General features: G+C 40.6%; 1 protein-coding gene across 1 annotated transcript in view; it reads right to left on the reverse strand.

Moving 5' to 3' along the window:
* The window catches only part of LOC103750066 (NACHT, LRR and PYD domains-containing protein 12), a 64,838-nt gene that overhangs the window by 33,975 nt on the left and 16,263 nt on the right, over positions 1 to 14,600 (reverse strand). The window contains exons 3-4 of the mRNA XM_017803133.2: positions 12,103 to 12,173; positions 6,387 to 8,046 (exon numbers count right to left, since the gene is read on the reverse strand). Coding sequence (XP_017658622.2) covers positions 6,387 to 8,046; positions 12,103 to 12,172 — 1,730 coding nt within the window. The 5' untranslated portion in view covers position 12,173. The remainder of the gene's footprint in view (positions 1 to 6,386; positions 8,047 to 12,102; positions 12,174 to 14,600) is intronic.

Below are 14,600 nucleotides of genomic sequence, written 5' to 3' on the forward strand. Positions count from 1 at the left end.
ATGAGACTGTTCATCCAAGTGCTGAGGTCAGTTTATCAGGGACCGTGGGACTGGGATGGAGCTTTAGTGGCTTTGTGGGTCCCATGGTAGGACATAATATTTTTAAAGTAAGAGAGCTTTAGCAGTTCTGAATGACTTAGACCAGAATGTGAACTGAGTTTGTACAGTGCTAAATCAATTAAAAGCAAATTTTTATTTAAAAGCCAAACAAAGGGGTCTCTCTGCATCACTGAGAGGCTGAGTCCTTGGAGGAAAATTTGATAAAAGGCCAAATTCAGGGGCTGGAGAGATGGCTTATTGGCTAAGAGTACTGGCTGCTCTTAGAGAGGACCCAGGTTCGGTTCCCAGCATCCACTGGTGGCTAACAACAGTGACCCCAGTTCCAAAGGATCTGACCCCCTCTTCTGACCTTCATGGGCATTATGGCACAAGTGTACTTACATACATGCAGACAATACACTCATACACATAAAATAAAAACAATAAATAAAATATTTTTTAAAGACCAAATTCAGTGCTGGCAAGCATTTGGAAGGCTTTATAACCTAACCATGATTTCAGCACTGGCATCAAATAAAAAAAAGCAGAAAGACTGAGGTACAGGTGATTCCAACTGTACCCCTTGCTGTGGAGGAAGGCTGTCTCCAAGGATAGGAATATCCACATCCACTTCCCTAAGAGAGTGGCCAGAGATACCTACAGGTGAGTCCCATGCAGGGTGACTGAAAGTCCCATGTTGAATTGTAGATTTATTGATATACTATTAACGTTAAAAAACATTTGGCTTTCACTTCACAAGATGGAGCCCATACCTGGCACTGTTATCAGGGCCAAGAACCTGTGGCTAGACAGGTTACAGGCCATAGGGGAGAACCTAATACTATTATTCTGCTACATGGACATATCAATTTGACTCCTACCCACTTACTGTTATAGATTAGTTCTCTCATCTCTCACCAGAGAAACTGCTTCTTGCAGTAGATGACAGAGGCCCATGGCTGGTCAACATGCAGAGTGCTTAAACGCTAAATGGGACACCTATATTATACCTTCTTCTCCCAAGACAGGGATCATTGCTGAAGAGGGGGCAGAAAGATAAGAGCCTGATGATAAATGAATACAAGGAAATTGTATGGTCTAAACACCACAGCAGTTACAAAAATGAACCTACAGTGCTTGCGACAGCATTCACAAGACCTGTGCAAGCCCAAGCTGGACAAAAACCCAGCATGGATGGGGGAGGTAGAAAGAAGACCCAGCACTAGTTGAGGACCTATTGGCATTTGATAGCTGTTGAGGAAGGGAGAGTCTGTTTTCTTTACGGGTATGACACCTGGTAGGTTGACCAGATTCCAAGGTATGGACCCACACCCAAGAGCATTTGGGGAACACAGACAAGAGTTGATAGGTCTTTTAAAAAATATTTTGTTTATTTTATATGCATGAGTATATTGCCTGCAGGTGTGTAAGTGCACCCATGCTATGCTATGCCCACAGAGGTCAGAAGAGGGTATTGGATTCCTCTGGAACTAGAGTTATAAATAGTTGTTAGCCACCATGTGTGTATTGGGAATTGAACCTGATCTTCAGCAGCACCCAGTGCTCTTAACTGCTTAGTCATTTCTCCAGCCCCCTAGAGTTGATAGTCTTTAAAAAAATAATAGGAGATATGAAGTTGGGGGGACAATAAGGTAGGGATAGAAAAGGAGGAGGTGATCTGAATGTGCTCAGGATTCATTATATGAAATTTTTGAAGACTCCATAAAAACATCTTAAAAATACTCAGGCTTGGGTGGATGTTAGAACATGTGTGCCTTGGTTCTTGGTGGCTCCAGAAGGATCAGAGGCAATAAACATCACTTAGTAGACATAAACATAACACAGTGCAGGATAAAGAGATTAATCTTGATCAAGGGGTAGGTAGCTGCTTTCCCTAAGTAAACCACGTACATTTCTCTCCAGGGCACAGAGATTGTCCTCCCAGGCATAGTGAAAGTGGTAGGTGCAGGTATAAGCAAGAAGGTGGGCAACTATTCCCCCACTGGCCCTCGGCCAGACTAAGCAGCTAGAGCCAACTCCACCAAAGTCATCAGGGGTGAGAAAAAAGCACAGAAGCCTTACAAAAGTGCCCCAGAATGAGATAGCCGGATAACTGATATAAATGGATAGTTTTTCGTGCTCTATTAGATCTTGCTAGCCTTTTACTTTAGTATCTTCTTAGTTGTGAATACATACTTAGAATCAATGACAATACAAAATACTTTCAGAGTGCCTTCACCAAGGTTATCTCCATAACCACAGTATTCATTATGGGATGGTGGCTCAGGATTTTGCCTTCTTGTCCTGCCCACCATCTATACAAAGGTTTTGCTATATATAGATAGCATAATGTTAACCCTTAAGTGTTTTACAGATTTGGAGACCCATTTGAGAAACATGTGAGTCCACTTGAAGGTTCAAGGATGGATAATCGTTCACAAAAGGTCCAAGGGCTAGGTGCAGCTGTGAAATGCTTGGATACTCTATGGTTGAGTAAGGTACAGCTGATATGCACAAAGTGCCTGGAAAAAATCTGCAACAGCCTAGGTTTGTAAATGCTATAAACAAGGGTATCTTGTGACAGTAGAAACAGATACTTCCAAAAGCCATAAGGTGGTTGTTAAAATCCCAGTGCTAAGGGTAGGTCATCTCCTTAGGCGTTGTTGGCCAGGGAGGCCCTACAGGCCCATAAACAATAAATACTATTGTCACTGCTATTGGTTGCATTATAGAACTGTATGGCAAGAGATTGCACACTTTGGTTGCAGATTTGGAGAAATAAGGCTAGGACTAAGCTGGAAGTATTCCCTCCCTGCTGGCTAGCTCTTACAGTGCAGGAAAAGTGTTCCTAAGGATTCTGGGGGAGAATTAGGACCCAAAGTCATCAGCTTGTGCAATAGTAGTCCAAGTGGTTATGGAGAGAACCACCTTTCTGATTGAACTTAAGGCCTGCACCACAGGGGCAAATTCACATCTGGTACTGGGAACTTATGAAAAATCATGTAGCCAGGGAAGACACAGGGCCCCAGTGGAGAAAAAATGGCTGCTGCTTTGGTAAATAAACATGATACACTGGCTAAGGTGTTTCCCAATGTTCAGGTTTATAACCATAGGTTATCACTGCTGTCAGGGTCCATGTAAATATTTTTCTTCCCTTTCCTCACTTGGATTTCATAGCAGGAAAAAAACAAAACAAAACAAAACAAACAAACAACAAAAAACAAAACAAAACAAAAAAACAAGACTCACTATTAGCCAAGCTCTGGAAATGGAAGGGTAAATAAGAGCACAAGAGGTTTGGTAATTCCATTAGAATTAGAGAGGAATATTCAGACTTCTATGGCACCCCCCCCCCCTCAAAGCTCAGGGGCTATTGTGGAAGAGGGAACAAAAAGAATGCAAGAGCCAAAGGAACGGGTGGTGTGTTACATAGCAATTTCCTCCAAGAAAAAACACTCCGTTCTGTAGGAAAGTTCCTATTAAGACTCAGATGTTCTAAAGGGAGGCTCCTTAAGACCTGAAGTATACTCGGCACTGTTGAACAGGACTTTAAGCCCAGTACTTGGAATACAGAGGCAAGCAGATCTCTGTTGAGACTGAGACCAGCATGGTTTACATAGTAAGTTCCAGGCCAGTCAGGGCTAAAGACTCAGGAAGTAAACAACTCAAAAACTTTAAGAAGTCCCAGAGACCTGAAAATGACCAGATGCACTAGCCCCTCCCACCCCAAGTTTACAGAAGCAGTAAGGGCTGCTGGGAGACATTCTCAGTCCCACTGAGCTACCTAGAAGAGGCTCAGAACAAAACAATTATCCATCCTTGCTCCTTCAAGTGGACTCACATGGTTCTCAAATGGGTCTCCAAATCTGCAAAATACTTAAGGGTTAGCATTATGCTATCTATATATAGCAAAACCTTTCTATATAGGGTGGGCAGAACAACAAGGTAAAGTCCTGAGTCACCATCCCATAACTGCCTGGAAAAGACATGGTCCAGCCTGTTGAGCTGCAAGGCAAGTGGTGCAGCAAGCTCCAGGTTTCCGCCTTTCATGAGCCATCACTCATTCTGGGGTGGGCTTTGGAGATGCAGCTGTTTTTGAGTCTTTTTCTGCTCCTATAAGTAAACCCTCACCCACGTTCCTGTAACTAACCCCAATAAAACTTGAACTTCAGTGGTCTTCTTTTGTCTGTCATTTGTTCCCTATCTGGGGTAAACAAATATTTGTTCATATGTCCCCCAGGAATAGTGTCACACAACAGTATTCTGACTAAAAACTGGATTCCTGGAAATTCCAAATGAGTACGAAATTGAATGGATGAGAGAGTATATGGGTTCCAGTTGGGGGGCTGTGGGAGCATGCCAGTGGGGACAGGGGTATAGGGATGATTAAGATTCTTTGAGCTATTCTGTATAAAATACACAAAAATTCAATAAAAACAAATTTTAAAAAAGAAAAAAGCAGAACAACAAAAAAGAACCCCTAAATGAGTAAAAGACTCCTTTTGTTTTCATCAATGTTTTAAACCTCTCAAATATCAGATCATTGTTTCATTTTGTAATATGCAGCTCAATTAAATCTGTCATTAATTCATAGGGACCTTGTAATCAAGGTCCTTCCTAATTCAGAATCCATTTAAACTCATGTTGCTAGAACTCCTTCCCTGGGGGAAGGATGTAAACAACATCCACCTCCTCCCCAGGTCCCAAAAACAAATCAAGGTACAATTCCACCAAAGTACACTCTGGGAAACCAATAGGTTTATTGGGCTTCATTAGAGAGCAATGATTAAGGGTTTACTTACAGGAGTGTTAGTACTCCTCCCCCCTCCCAAGGCCACAGGGGAAAGTCTTCACCCAGGCATGGATGATGGCTTCTCCCATAGTCACATAAATAGAGAGCCCCTCCCTTAGTCTTCCCCAGCCTATATATTCTAGCCCTTCCTCACAGCCATGTGCACTTGAGGCCAAATTGTACACCAGAGGTTGGGAGGTGTGGGCAGATACCCAGATGAGGGTCCTGTGACTCTCCATGTTCCTCCTCCTATATGGAAGCATAGAGTCAACAAGCCCAGCTGTGGCAATCTTTGGCAAAGGAGCACAGCTGAACTCAGGAAGATGGCGTCTATCGGAAGACAACCCTATATAACAACCCACCAATCCCTTTCTCCAATAGTTCTGAACTACTTTTGCACCTTTCTCCTCCCCACTTTTCTGAAGCACATCCTACACTCCATTTCCACCTCCATACTACTGCCCACTGAGAAACTAAGACAACTATAAGAGAAGACTATGAGGAACGTCAGGGGACACTAACTTGACTCAATAGGCCTTAACATAAATGACAGAATGCACACAATCCAGTGGGGGGGTGCCTATTGGGAAGGGGGTATAAAGATGATTAAGATGCTATGTATGAAATACACAAAAATTCAATAATATATATTTATATATGACTATGTTAACACATTCCTCAAGTAGAACTTTCTCACTCACCTATCTTTCTCAAGGTACCCTACCAAGATGGCCTAATAGTGGAGATTCATTGCAGTAGAATTTAACTGATTTATTGAGGATACGTCTAAATCATCGTTTATATTTCTTTCTTTTTTACTTTGTGTTTTTTTTTTTTTTTGAGACAGGGTCTCCCTGTAGCCCCAGCTGTCCTGGAATGTAGACCAAGCTGGCCTCGAACTCACAGAGATCTGACTGCCTCCCCCTCCTGAGCACTGAGACTAAAGTTATGTGCCACCATGCCTGGATCATCTTAGCAATTTCAATTAATGTCAGCTGAACTATATTCCATAACATACAGAGTTCATATTATAAAAACTTGAGCCCTGACCATCTGTGAAAGCTTGGTGGGAAGATCTCAGGGTTTATGGCAAGATACACAGAAGTGTAACTCTGCCCTTTACCAACCCAGAGCTCTCTGAGGCCTTGATGATGAAGTCCATGTAAAGGAGAGTGATGGTCATCTATACAAAAAGTACAGAGTCCTCAATGACAACCCTGATGACTTTAAATGCTTATTAGTACTTTATAATTATGAAGTACATCTGCAGAGTACAATAAACACTAATACACATAGGCCCACTGGTGGTGGCTATTACAGTGCCTGGCATACAGGAAATGCTCCAAAATGTTAGGTTTCCACAGTGTCTACTTAGGCCACTATTCAATGTATGGTATTCACTAAATCCTCGCTGTACTGATTAACATAAAATATGGAAAGTTGAGGTGATCTATTCACAATTCTCAAAATATTCATGCATGTGAATACATAAACAAGCAGGTCCATTGACTATGAAGACCAAAACATGAGGAAAGACATAAATATATGTACTTACTCATTAGATGATAATGCTGGTGACATGAATCCTGGGGCTGGCTGTTCCTTCTCAAATCCAAGTAAATGCTGACACTTCAGAGATACTGACAGGTGACTGTAACTGCTTTGGACACAAAATGACATGGCTAGCATGTCCATTTTGGTATAGGTAGGTTGCAGGAGTACAACCAACTGCAAATGATCAATTATTCTTCTTGCAAATTCTTCTTCGTGCATCTCATACAAGCAATGAAACAAGTCCACTGCTTCAGTCTGTAACCTAGAAGATTTATCCTTTATTTCTCTCTCAGTCCACCTCTGTAACTCTCCTTGAAGGCCTGGAGAGATTTTTCTTCCAAAAGTCATTTCTACAGCTTTTTGTTTTCCTTTACGTAAGAGGCCAAATAAGAACTGTATCACTAGTGATGAAAAGCCTTTTCCATATTGTTGAAATATTTCTTGCCATATTTCCCCCATTTGATCAGAAAACACCCAGCCACTGTCATTCTTCAGGGCATAGAACACAGCAGTCAAGAACTCTTGGAAACTAAAGTGAAGGAAAGTGTAGACGTCGGCGCCACCTTCAGCTTTTTCAAAAAACTGATCAAGAAAAGCACAGTTGGTCTCATTCACTCTGATCCCATGTCTCCTGAGATCACTGACTGAAAATAGAACCTGACGCTTCTGCAGTCCCTCTGCAGCCAAAGAGCAAAGGCCCCACATCCAACTTTGTCCCTTCCACACTGAGACGCCTGTGAGGGTTTCAAAGTACTTAGAAAAGTAGAGCAGATACACATCAGTCATGGTCTGAAGGGACCTCAAAGTAGTCATATTATCATCTCCCTGTGACTTCAGGACACTGCATAACATCCAGGAGACAATGGGAAGAGAAGACACAATGTCAAGGTCTTCATTTTCTTGCAAACCATCAAAGACTTCCATTGCTGTATCAGCACTTGAAAGCTGACTTGAGAAATATGCTCTCTTTTCAGTATCTCTAAACCATAGAATCTCTGCCTCAATAGGTTGTTTCAACAGTGACTGGAGCTTTTTCACTGCTGGGAGCCGAGCAGTTATCAGCAGAGAAGATTCAGGAAATAGCTTTTTCCCTACAAAACTACACAGGAGGGTCTCTACTGGCTTCTTCTCAAAGGGGTTAGGGCTAAGATCCTTTTCTTGGTCACACCCGGGGTACTGCAGTTCAGGAAATCCATCAAGAATAAACAGAATCTTCTCTGGATATTCAAGAAGAATGTCCAGGATGGGTCCGCTTCTGTCTTTAAAAGCACTGGTGATCAAGTCAGCAGCACTTAGGCTAGTGCTATGGCCGATTTCTCTACAGTTAACATATATGAGATAGTCAAACCTGCCTGGTGTAACCACTCCTGTTGCCCAGTCAAACATGAACTTGTGCACCAAAGCCGTTTTGCCAACACCAGCACCTCCCTGAAGCACCACAGTTAGACTTGGACTGCAGCCCACTTCATCAGGATCAAACACATGTTCCATCTCAATAAAATGATCTTGCTGAGGAATTCCACACAGTTTCTCTTCTGATACGCCATATTCTTTTATAAGAAGTAATCGTGGCTCTATATACTTGCCATGGTGATAACATCGATCAACTCCTATCTTTATGTATTTTTCTCTTAGATGCTTTCTGTATATTTCCTGGTAATCTAATAAGGTAACACCAAGAGTTAATAAAGCAGAGTGATTGACAACACTGAAAACAACTATAACTTAAATAGCCACCATCAGCATCTCTACTTGGATGCTCCAATGTCTCCTTAAATTTTACATGTCTAAATCAGACCTCTTGATTTCTATACCACTCTTATCCCTCAAAACAACACTTCCCAGCGATCTCAGAAGATATTCTTTTTTCTTTCAATTATCAGTCAACTAATAAGGCATACATTATTATACCTCCAAAATTAAGCCTCAAATTCACTTTACCAGTATGTCGTTAGATGTTACTCAAGTGCAATGCACTATGAACTCTCTCTTAGGCTGCTGAAACAGTCTCCTACCTACTTACTCTTGCCCATGTACTTCCACACAACACTTATTTTCTATAAATACCAACTAGAGCATGTCATTTCCCTGACCAAAAATTTTTGAAGTCTTTCACTATATATGTACTATAAAATCCAAAATTCTGAGGCTGGAGTGATGGCTCAGCAGTTAAGAGCATTGGTTGTTCTTGCAGGGGACCCGGGTTTGGTTCCAAGCACCCACATAGTGGCTAACAACTGTCCATAACTCCAGTTCCAGAGGCTCCAACCCCTTATTCTATGCTCAGCAGGCTTTGCACAACATGGGTGCACTTACATATATGAGGCATATCACTTATACACATAAAATAAAACTAAATAAAAAAATGTTTAAATAAATAAAATTCTAGAAAAGGCAAATGCTGAGAAAGCAAGGAAGTACCAATAAAGAGAAACCATATGCACTTGGACAACAGGAAAGGTAACCTAAAGGTAAAACGTCACCCATCTAAGGCTCCAACTTGTGAAAGTCTAACTTCATTTGAAAGCAGAGAAGATCAACTGAGAACACACCTGAATGGGTTCCCTGTCTAAAAAGAAAGGCCCAGGAAAGAAATGCCTGTGGATGAGCCTGGAAAACATACTGAACTAAATATAACTGTGGTAAAAGAGGGTCAGGCTACATCTCAAGCTGTCGGCACAACTTGGCAGCACTATCCATATAGTATTTCTTTTAGAGACATGATAGGTGGCAAGAACAGGGAGTCATGGAGGCTTATACAAAGGTTCAGAAAGTCTGCTAAGGCCAAGCAAGATGAGGTAGGTTCAGATTCTCCATAAGGAAGTCATGAGAAGCCATTGTTTGAAGCTGCTGTGAAGGTGAGGTCCAACTGGCAAAAAAGACCCTTGGATGTTGGAGATGCCAAGACAATGGGACATCCTGTGAGGAAAGGTGTAGTCATGGAGTGGAGCTAGCCCAAGAGAGAGGATATGTTTGCTATAGGTGGCAGAACTACAGACGTCAAGCTACCCAAACCCTTTGGAGCCCAAATGAATCCATCATGACAGAGCTGCAAGGTTTGGTGTTTTCCTTGCTGGGTTTTGGTCTTGCTTTGATCCCATTTTTCCTTGCTATGGCCTCATTCCTCCCTTTTGGAATGGGAATCTTTACTCTTCTCCATTATATGTTGGAAGTATGTAACTTCTCTTTTCTCACAATATATATTTTTATTGAATTTTGTGCATTTCATGCAATACATCTTAATCACATTTAGATCCCCTCTCCTATCTGTACCTCCCTCAGAGCTGACCACTACTGGGTGAGGGAATGTTTGGTCTTCTTTAAGTGAGTAATGATAGATAAGCTGACCAGGCTCTAGTGTAACTTTTTAATTTTATAGGTACTCACAGTTAAGAGATTGCCTTACTCTCAGAAGAGACTCTGCACTTACACTTTAGAACAGTGTTGGGACCTTAAAACTATGGGAACTTTTAGAAATGGACTGAATGCATTTTGCACTATAAGATAGTCTTAAACCTATGGGGACAAGGGGTGGAAGGTTACAATTTAAAAGTCAGGGGCTGGTGTTCAGTAGATAAAGCACTCATCATGCAAGCTTGAGGACTGGATCTGAGATCCCCATAATCCATGTTGATGCTGGGTGGGTATAAGAGCTTGCCTGTAATTTCTGAACTTGGAAAGCAGAGTCATGCTATTTAGATTAGCCATATCAGTGAGCATTTGGGTGTCAAGTTAGCAAGGGGTGGACTTGTGATTCCAGATCTAGAATCATCTAGGACACAAACCTCTTGGCATGCCTATAAGAGAGTTTCTAGATTAAGCTTGCTGAGGTAGGAAGACCCATCCTAACTGTGAGTGGCACCATTCCATGGGCTGGGGTCCTGAACTGAACAAAAAAGAGACAGACAGCTAAGCAGCAGCATTCATCGCTCCCTGATTCTTGACTATGGATGCAATGGACCAGCTGCTTCCCACTCTTGCCCACCATGCCTTCTTTGCTATGATGGACTGCACCCTCAAAATGTGAGCGAAAATAAATCTTTCCTACCTTAAGTTATTTTAGTCAGGTATTTTGTCATAGCAATGAGAAAAGTAACTGATATTCTCACATAGGCATTTTAGCTAATGTCCAACATAAAGTGAAACACAAGAACTTCCCTTGCACCTATATTTATGGTATAAACATTTTAGTTTATATAACTGTTAAGTCAGACTTACATTGATGTGAGAAATACCTGACAGAAACAGTTAAAAGAAGGAAGGTTTTTATTTTGGCTCAGAGTTTCAGAGGGTCTAATCCATGGTTGGCTGGCTCAATTGTTTCTTGCTTATAATAAGGGAAAACATCATGGTAGAAGAATATTCCTAAGATAGGGGGCTTCCTTCTTCCCTTTTATTCTATCTAGATACCCAACCTATTGGACTGTCCTTTCTACATGTGAGTCCTTCTCCTCTCTTTAATCCTTTCTGGAAATGCCCTTACAGGGTTTACAAGTGTTCTTTACTAATCTCGTATGTATTTCTCAATACAAGCAAGTTGAGAATCAAGAATAACTTACATAACAATTAATAAGAAAAATTTAGGCATGAACTTAAAGATATATACAATAATTGAGGTGACTTTTTTCTGGCATTTTGCTTTCCATTGAACATTAGACTATTGCTTCTACTAAAGTCTCTTTTGAGACGGTATTAATTACTTTTCTTGTTGCTCTGATCAAATACCTGAGAAGAAGCACCTAAAGAGAGGAAGGGTTTGCTATGCCTTAAGACTCAAGGGGTACAGCCCATCATGCCAGGGAAGGCACAACAGGAGTGTCAGGCAGCTGGTCACATTGCCTCTGCATTTCACATTTGAACCACAATAGAGCCTAACTTGGTTATGTTGACAAATAAGGCATTACTAAACATTATTTCAACAGACCTATACAATAACCTACACTGAAATGCATATACAATACTCAATCCAAACACTTGCATGTGTACTTAAAAAATAAGAACCTAGAAGCACAAACATAATTCCACATTCCTTGTTTTGAGCATTTTTTTTTTTTGGTCTTTTTGAGACAGGGTCTCTCTGTAGCCATAGCAGGCATGAAACATGCTATGTAGACCAAGCTGGCCTCAATCTCTCAGAGATATGCCTGCTTCTGCCTCTCAGTGCTGGGATTTAAGGTGTGTGCCACCTTTTTTTTCTTTTTAACCACTGCAAACCCTTAAAAACACTGCACTTATAGATGAGAAGATGTGACAAAATGAGTGATAAAAGTGGGAAGAAAGCAGAGCTTGGAACAGTGGAAGTTAGACATTTACAGGCAAGTGAGCAGTCTCCTCTGTTCCCTATAGAAATGAACCATAAGGATGCCAGGAAACTTTACTCTTTGCTCTTTTGTAATAACTCTTGTGAGAATGCTATGATTAAAGCAAAAAGGGACGTTTAGAGTGTTTACAATTAAAAATGGTTGGGAATTATGTCAAACAATGGAAAATGCAGATGCACCCTTAGCTTTCCACTTTCCTTTTTCATCAATGTGGGCAACATAAAAGTTGTAGAGTAAATGTCAAGAGATTATTAGGCAAATACTATATCTTAATAATGCATATACAACTAACAAAAATGTAAAGATTCAGACGAATCCCACAGGTTATGAGAAGTAGGAGAAAGAGAACAGACAGGTTCACCTTTTGACTTCTCTGTACTCTACTCATTTACTCACCTTTCTCTCTGGATAATAAACTCCAGGTACAAGCAGGTTCCATATCTTTTCTTTTCTTCCGACTAGTCATCCTAGAAAATCAAGAACACTGTAATTCAAAACAGAGATAAAAACCATCATGCTTTTCTACAATGTATTTTTGGTGATCCTGGTAAAAGGAAAAGTCTAAGACTATAGATTCAAATACCATAGTCTAAAAGTTAAGAAACCTATGCCAAAAGTCAGGCACAGCACTGCATATTTTTAATCCCAGCACTTGAAAGGTGGGTTTCGGTGAGTTCAAGGCCAGCCTGTTCTACATAATGAATTGTAGGAGAGCCAGGCCTACACAGTGAAACCCTGTCTCAAAAATGAGAACAAAAAAGAAAAAGAAACCTAGGCCTTAGTCTCCTTTCTGGCTACCTATGGATGTTGAGTAAGATTCTTCATGTTTTAGGATCTGGTTTATATTTTCAATATGGTTGAGGCAAGGCCAACCCTAGGTTTCTTTCTTACCATTTTAAGAGCAATGGTTCTCAGTCCTAGCCACAGATTAGTATCACATGCATAGTATCTTCTAAAACCTATTTTTCTTTGCAATACAACTTGCCACTTTCTACCATACTTGATTATTTATATTATAATTATTATTCTATATCATCTTTCCCAGCTAAACTGAATTACTGGGTCCAATTTTTGGCTTTTGCCATAAACCTTGCAATTCTACACACACACACACACACACACACACACACACACACACAAGTGGTGCTTATTTTCCAATCTCATCTCTGAGCTTGGCCATGAGATTTGCTTTGGCTAAGATTAGTATACTCAGAATTGTTCCTGTTTCCTTTTGTCATCTTGCCTCAAGTGCTGGGATCAAAGATGCGTGCCACCTCACCTGGCAAATCTCATTTTTTATAAGTTGCCCAGCCTCAGATAGCTCATCATAAAAATAGAAAATAGACTAATACAATGGGCTTTATGAAATCACACTGGGAGCTGCAGAGATGACTCAGTGGTTAAGAGCAGTGGCTGCTCTTGCAGAAGACCTGGGTTCGATTCCCAGCACCTACATGGCAGCTATGAACCGTCCTTAACTCCAGTTCCATGGGAATCTGAAGCCCTCTTCTGACCTCCGCAGCACTGCACGACACGGGTGCACTCATATACATGCAGGTGATGCACTTATAAAATAAAAATAATAAATAAAATATGAAAAAAAAAGAAATACTACATGCCATACATGTTTGTCTGTATCAGAAAGTCAGCCTCTTCTTGGGAAACACTAAGGTCAGAATGAGGCTCAGAGGCCCGTTATTTACAGAACCATATGATGAGGTCCAGGAACAAGGCCAAAGAAAGAACAGTGGAGCCAGAGACTCAGCAGGGAGAAGGGCTCAGCCACCTGCAGGCAGGTGAGGAGCAGCATGCCTGGAAAGCCAGAGAGCCAGGGCTGAAACTGAAACCAGCTATGGGAAAACACCAACATCATCATATACACAAAGAATCGTCAGAAAATATCTTGGAAAAGAAAACCCCATTTGCAATGACAATCCGTAAATTTTAATGTGAAATTTTGAGCGCACACACACACACACACACACACACACACAAGTGGTGCTTATTTTCCAATCTCATCTCTGAGCTTGGCCATGAGATTTGCTTTGGCTAAGATTAGTATACTCAGAATTGTACCTGTTTCCTTTTGTCATTTTGCCACTGTCATGAGACACAAGGGAAACAAGGACCATAGTCCACCCTTGCAAGGATGATTAGAAATATGGGAAGCCTAGCCCCCATAGTGTAATCAGTTCTGCAGCAAAAAAGTAGAGCTGCCTCAGTCTGAATCAGAGTTGCCCAAGAAATGCTCCTAATCAGCTGAATCTCAGCTAGCTTCCAAATCTGTGAGAACAAGTATTTAACAAGAGTCATTTTCCCATGCCACAGAACTGTGTGGGTTTTGTTACATAATCACTGTGGCAGTAATAACTGATATAAATTACTAGAATATAAATGTCTAGAGAGTGTTTAGAACAGAGTAGGTACTTATTAAATATTTATTGAATAAACTGGATGAATAGAAGCTTTTAAAAAGAATGCAATGATGGGCCTACATTCCTAACAAATCAAATCAGAATCTTTGATGAGGTTCACTATTGATTTTTTAAAAAATCTCCCTAGGTGAGTCTAATAATTGTCAAGGAAGAAAACCACTATTCTAAGATTTGGTTATTTTTGATAGAGGAGCGAGCATATCAGTAAAACACACAGAATTTAGAATCCAACAAATATATTCAAGCTTTAACTTTCATTTACTAAAATGTGTATGTGACAACCACAGCATGACAATGTGTAAGCCTCAAATTCATTATTTAATAGAGATATCAATAGTATTTTGTTTATAGGGTTATAAACACTGAACAAGATAATGCATATAAAGTGTTAGACATAATGCAAGGTACACAGTAAAAGCTCAATTTTTTTAAAAGTTTTATTTCTATTTCTATTTTATT

Source organism: Nannospalax galili, unplaced genomic scaffold (genome assembly GCF_000622305.1).
Source record: "Nannospalax galili isolate Female #2095 unplaced genomic scaffold, S.galili_v1.0 scaffold25, whole genome shotgun sequence".
Lineage (NCBI taxonomy): Eukaryota > Metazoa > Chordata > Mammalia > Rodentia > Spalacidae > Nannospalax > Nannospalax galili.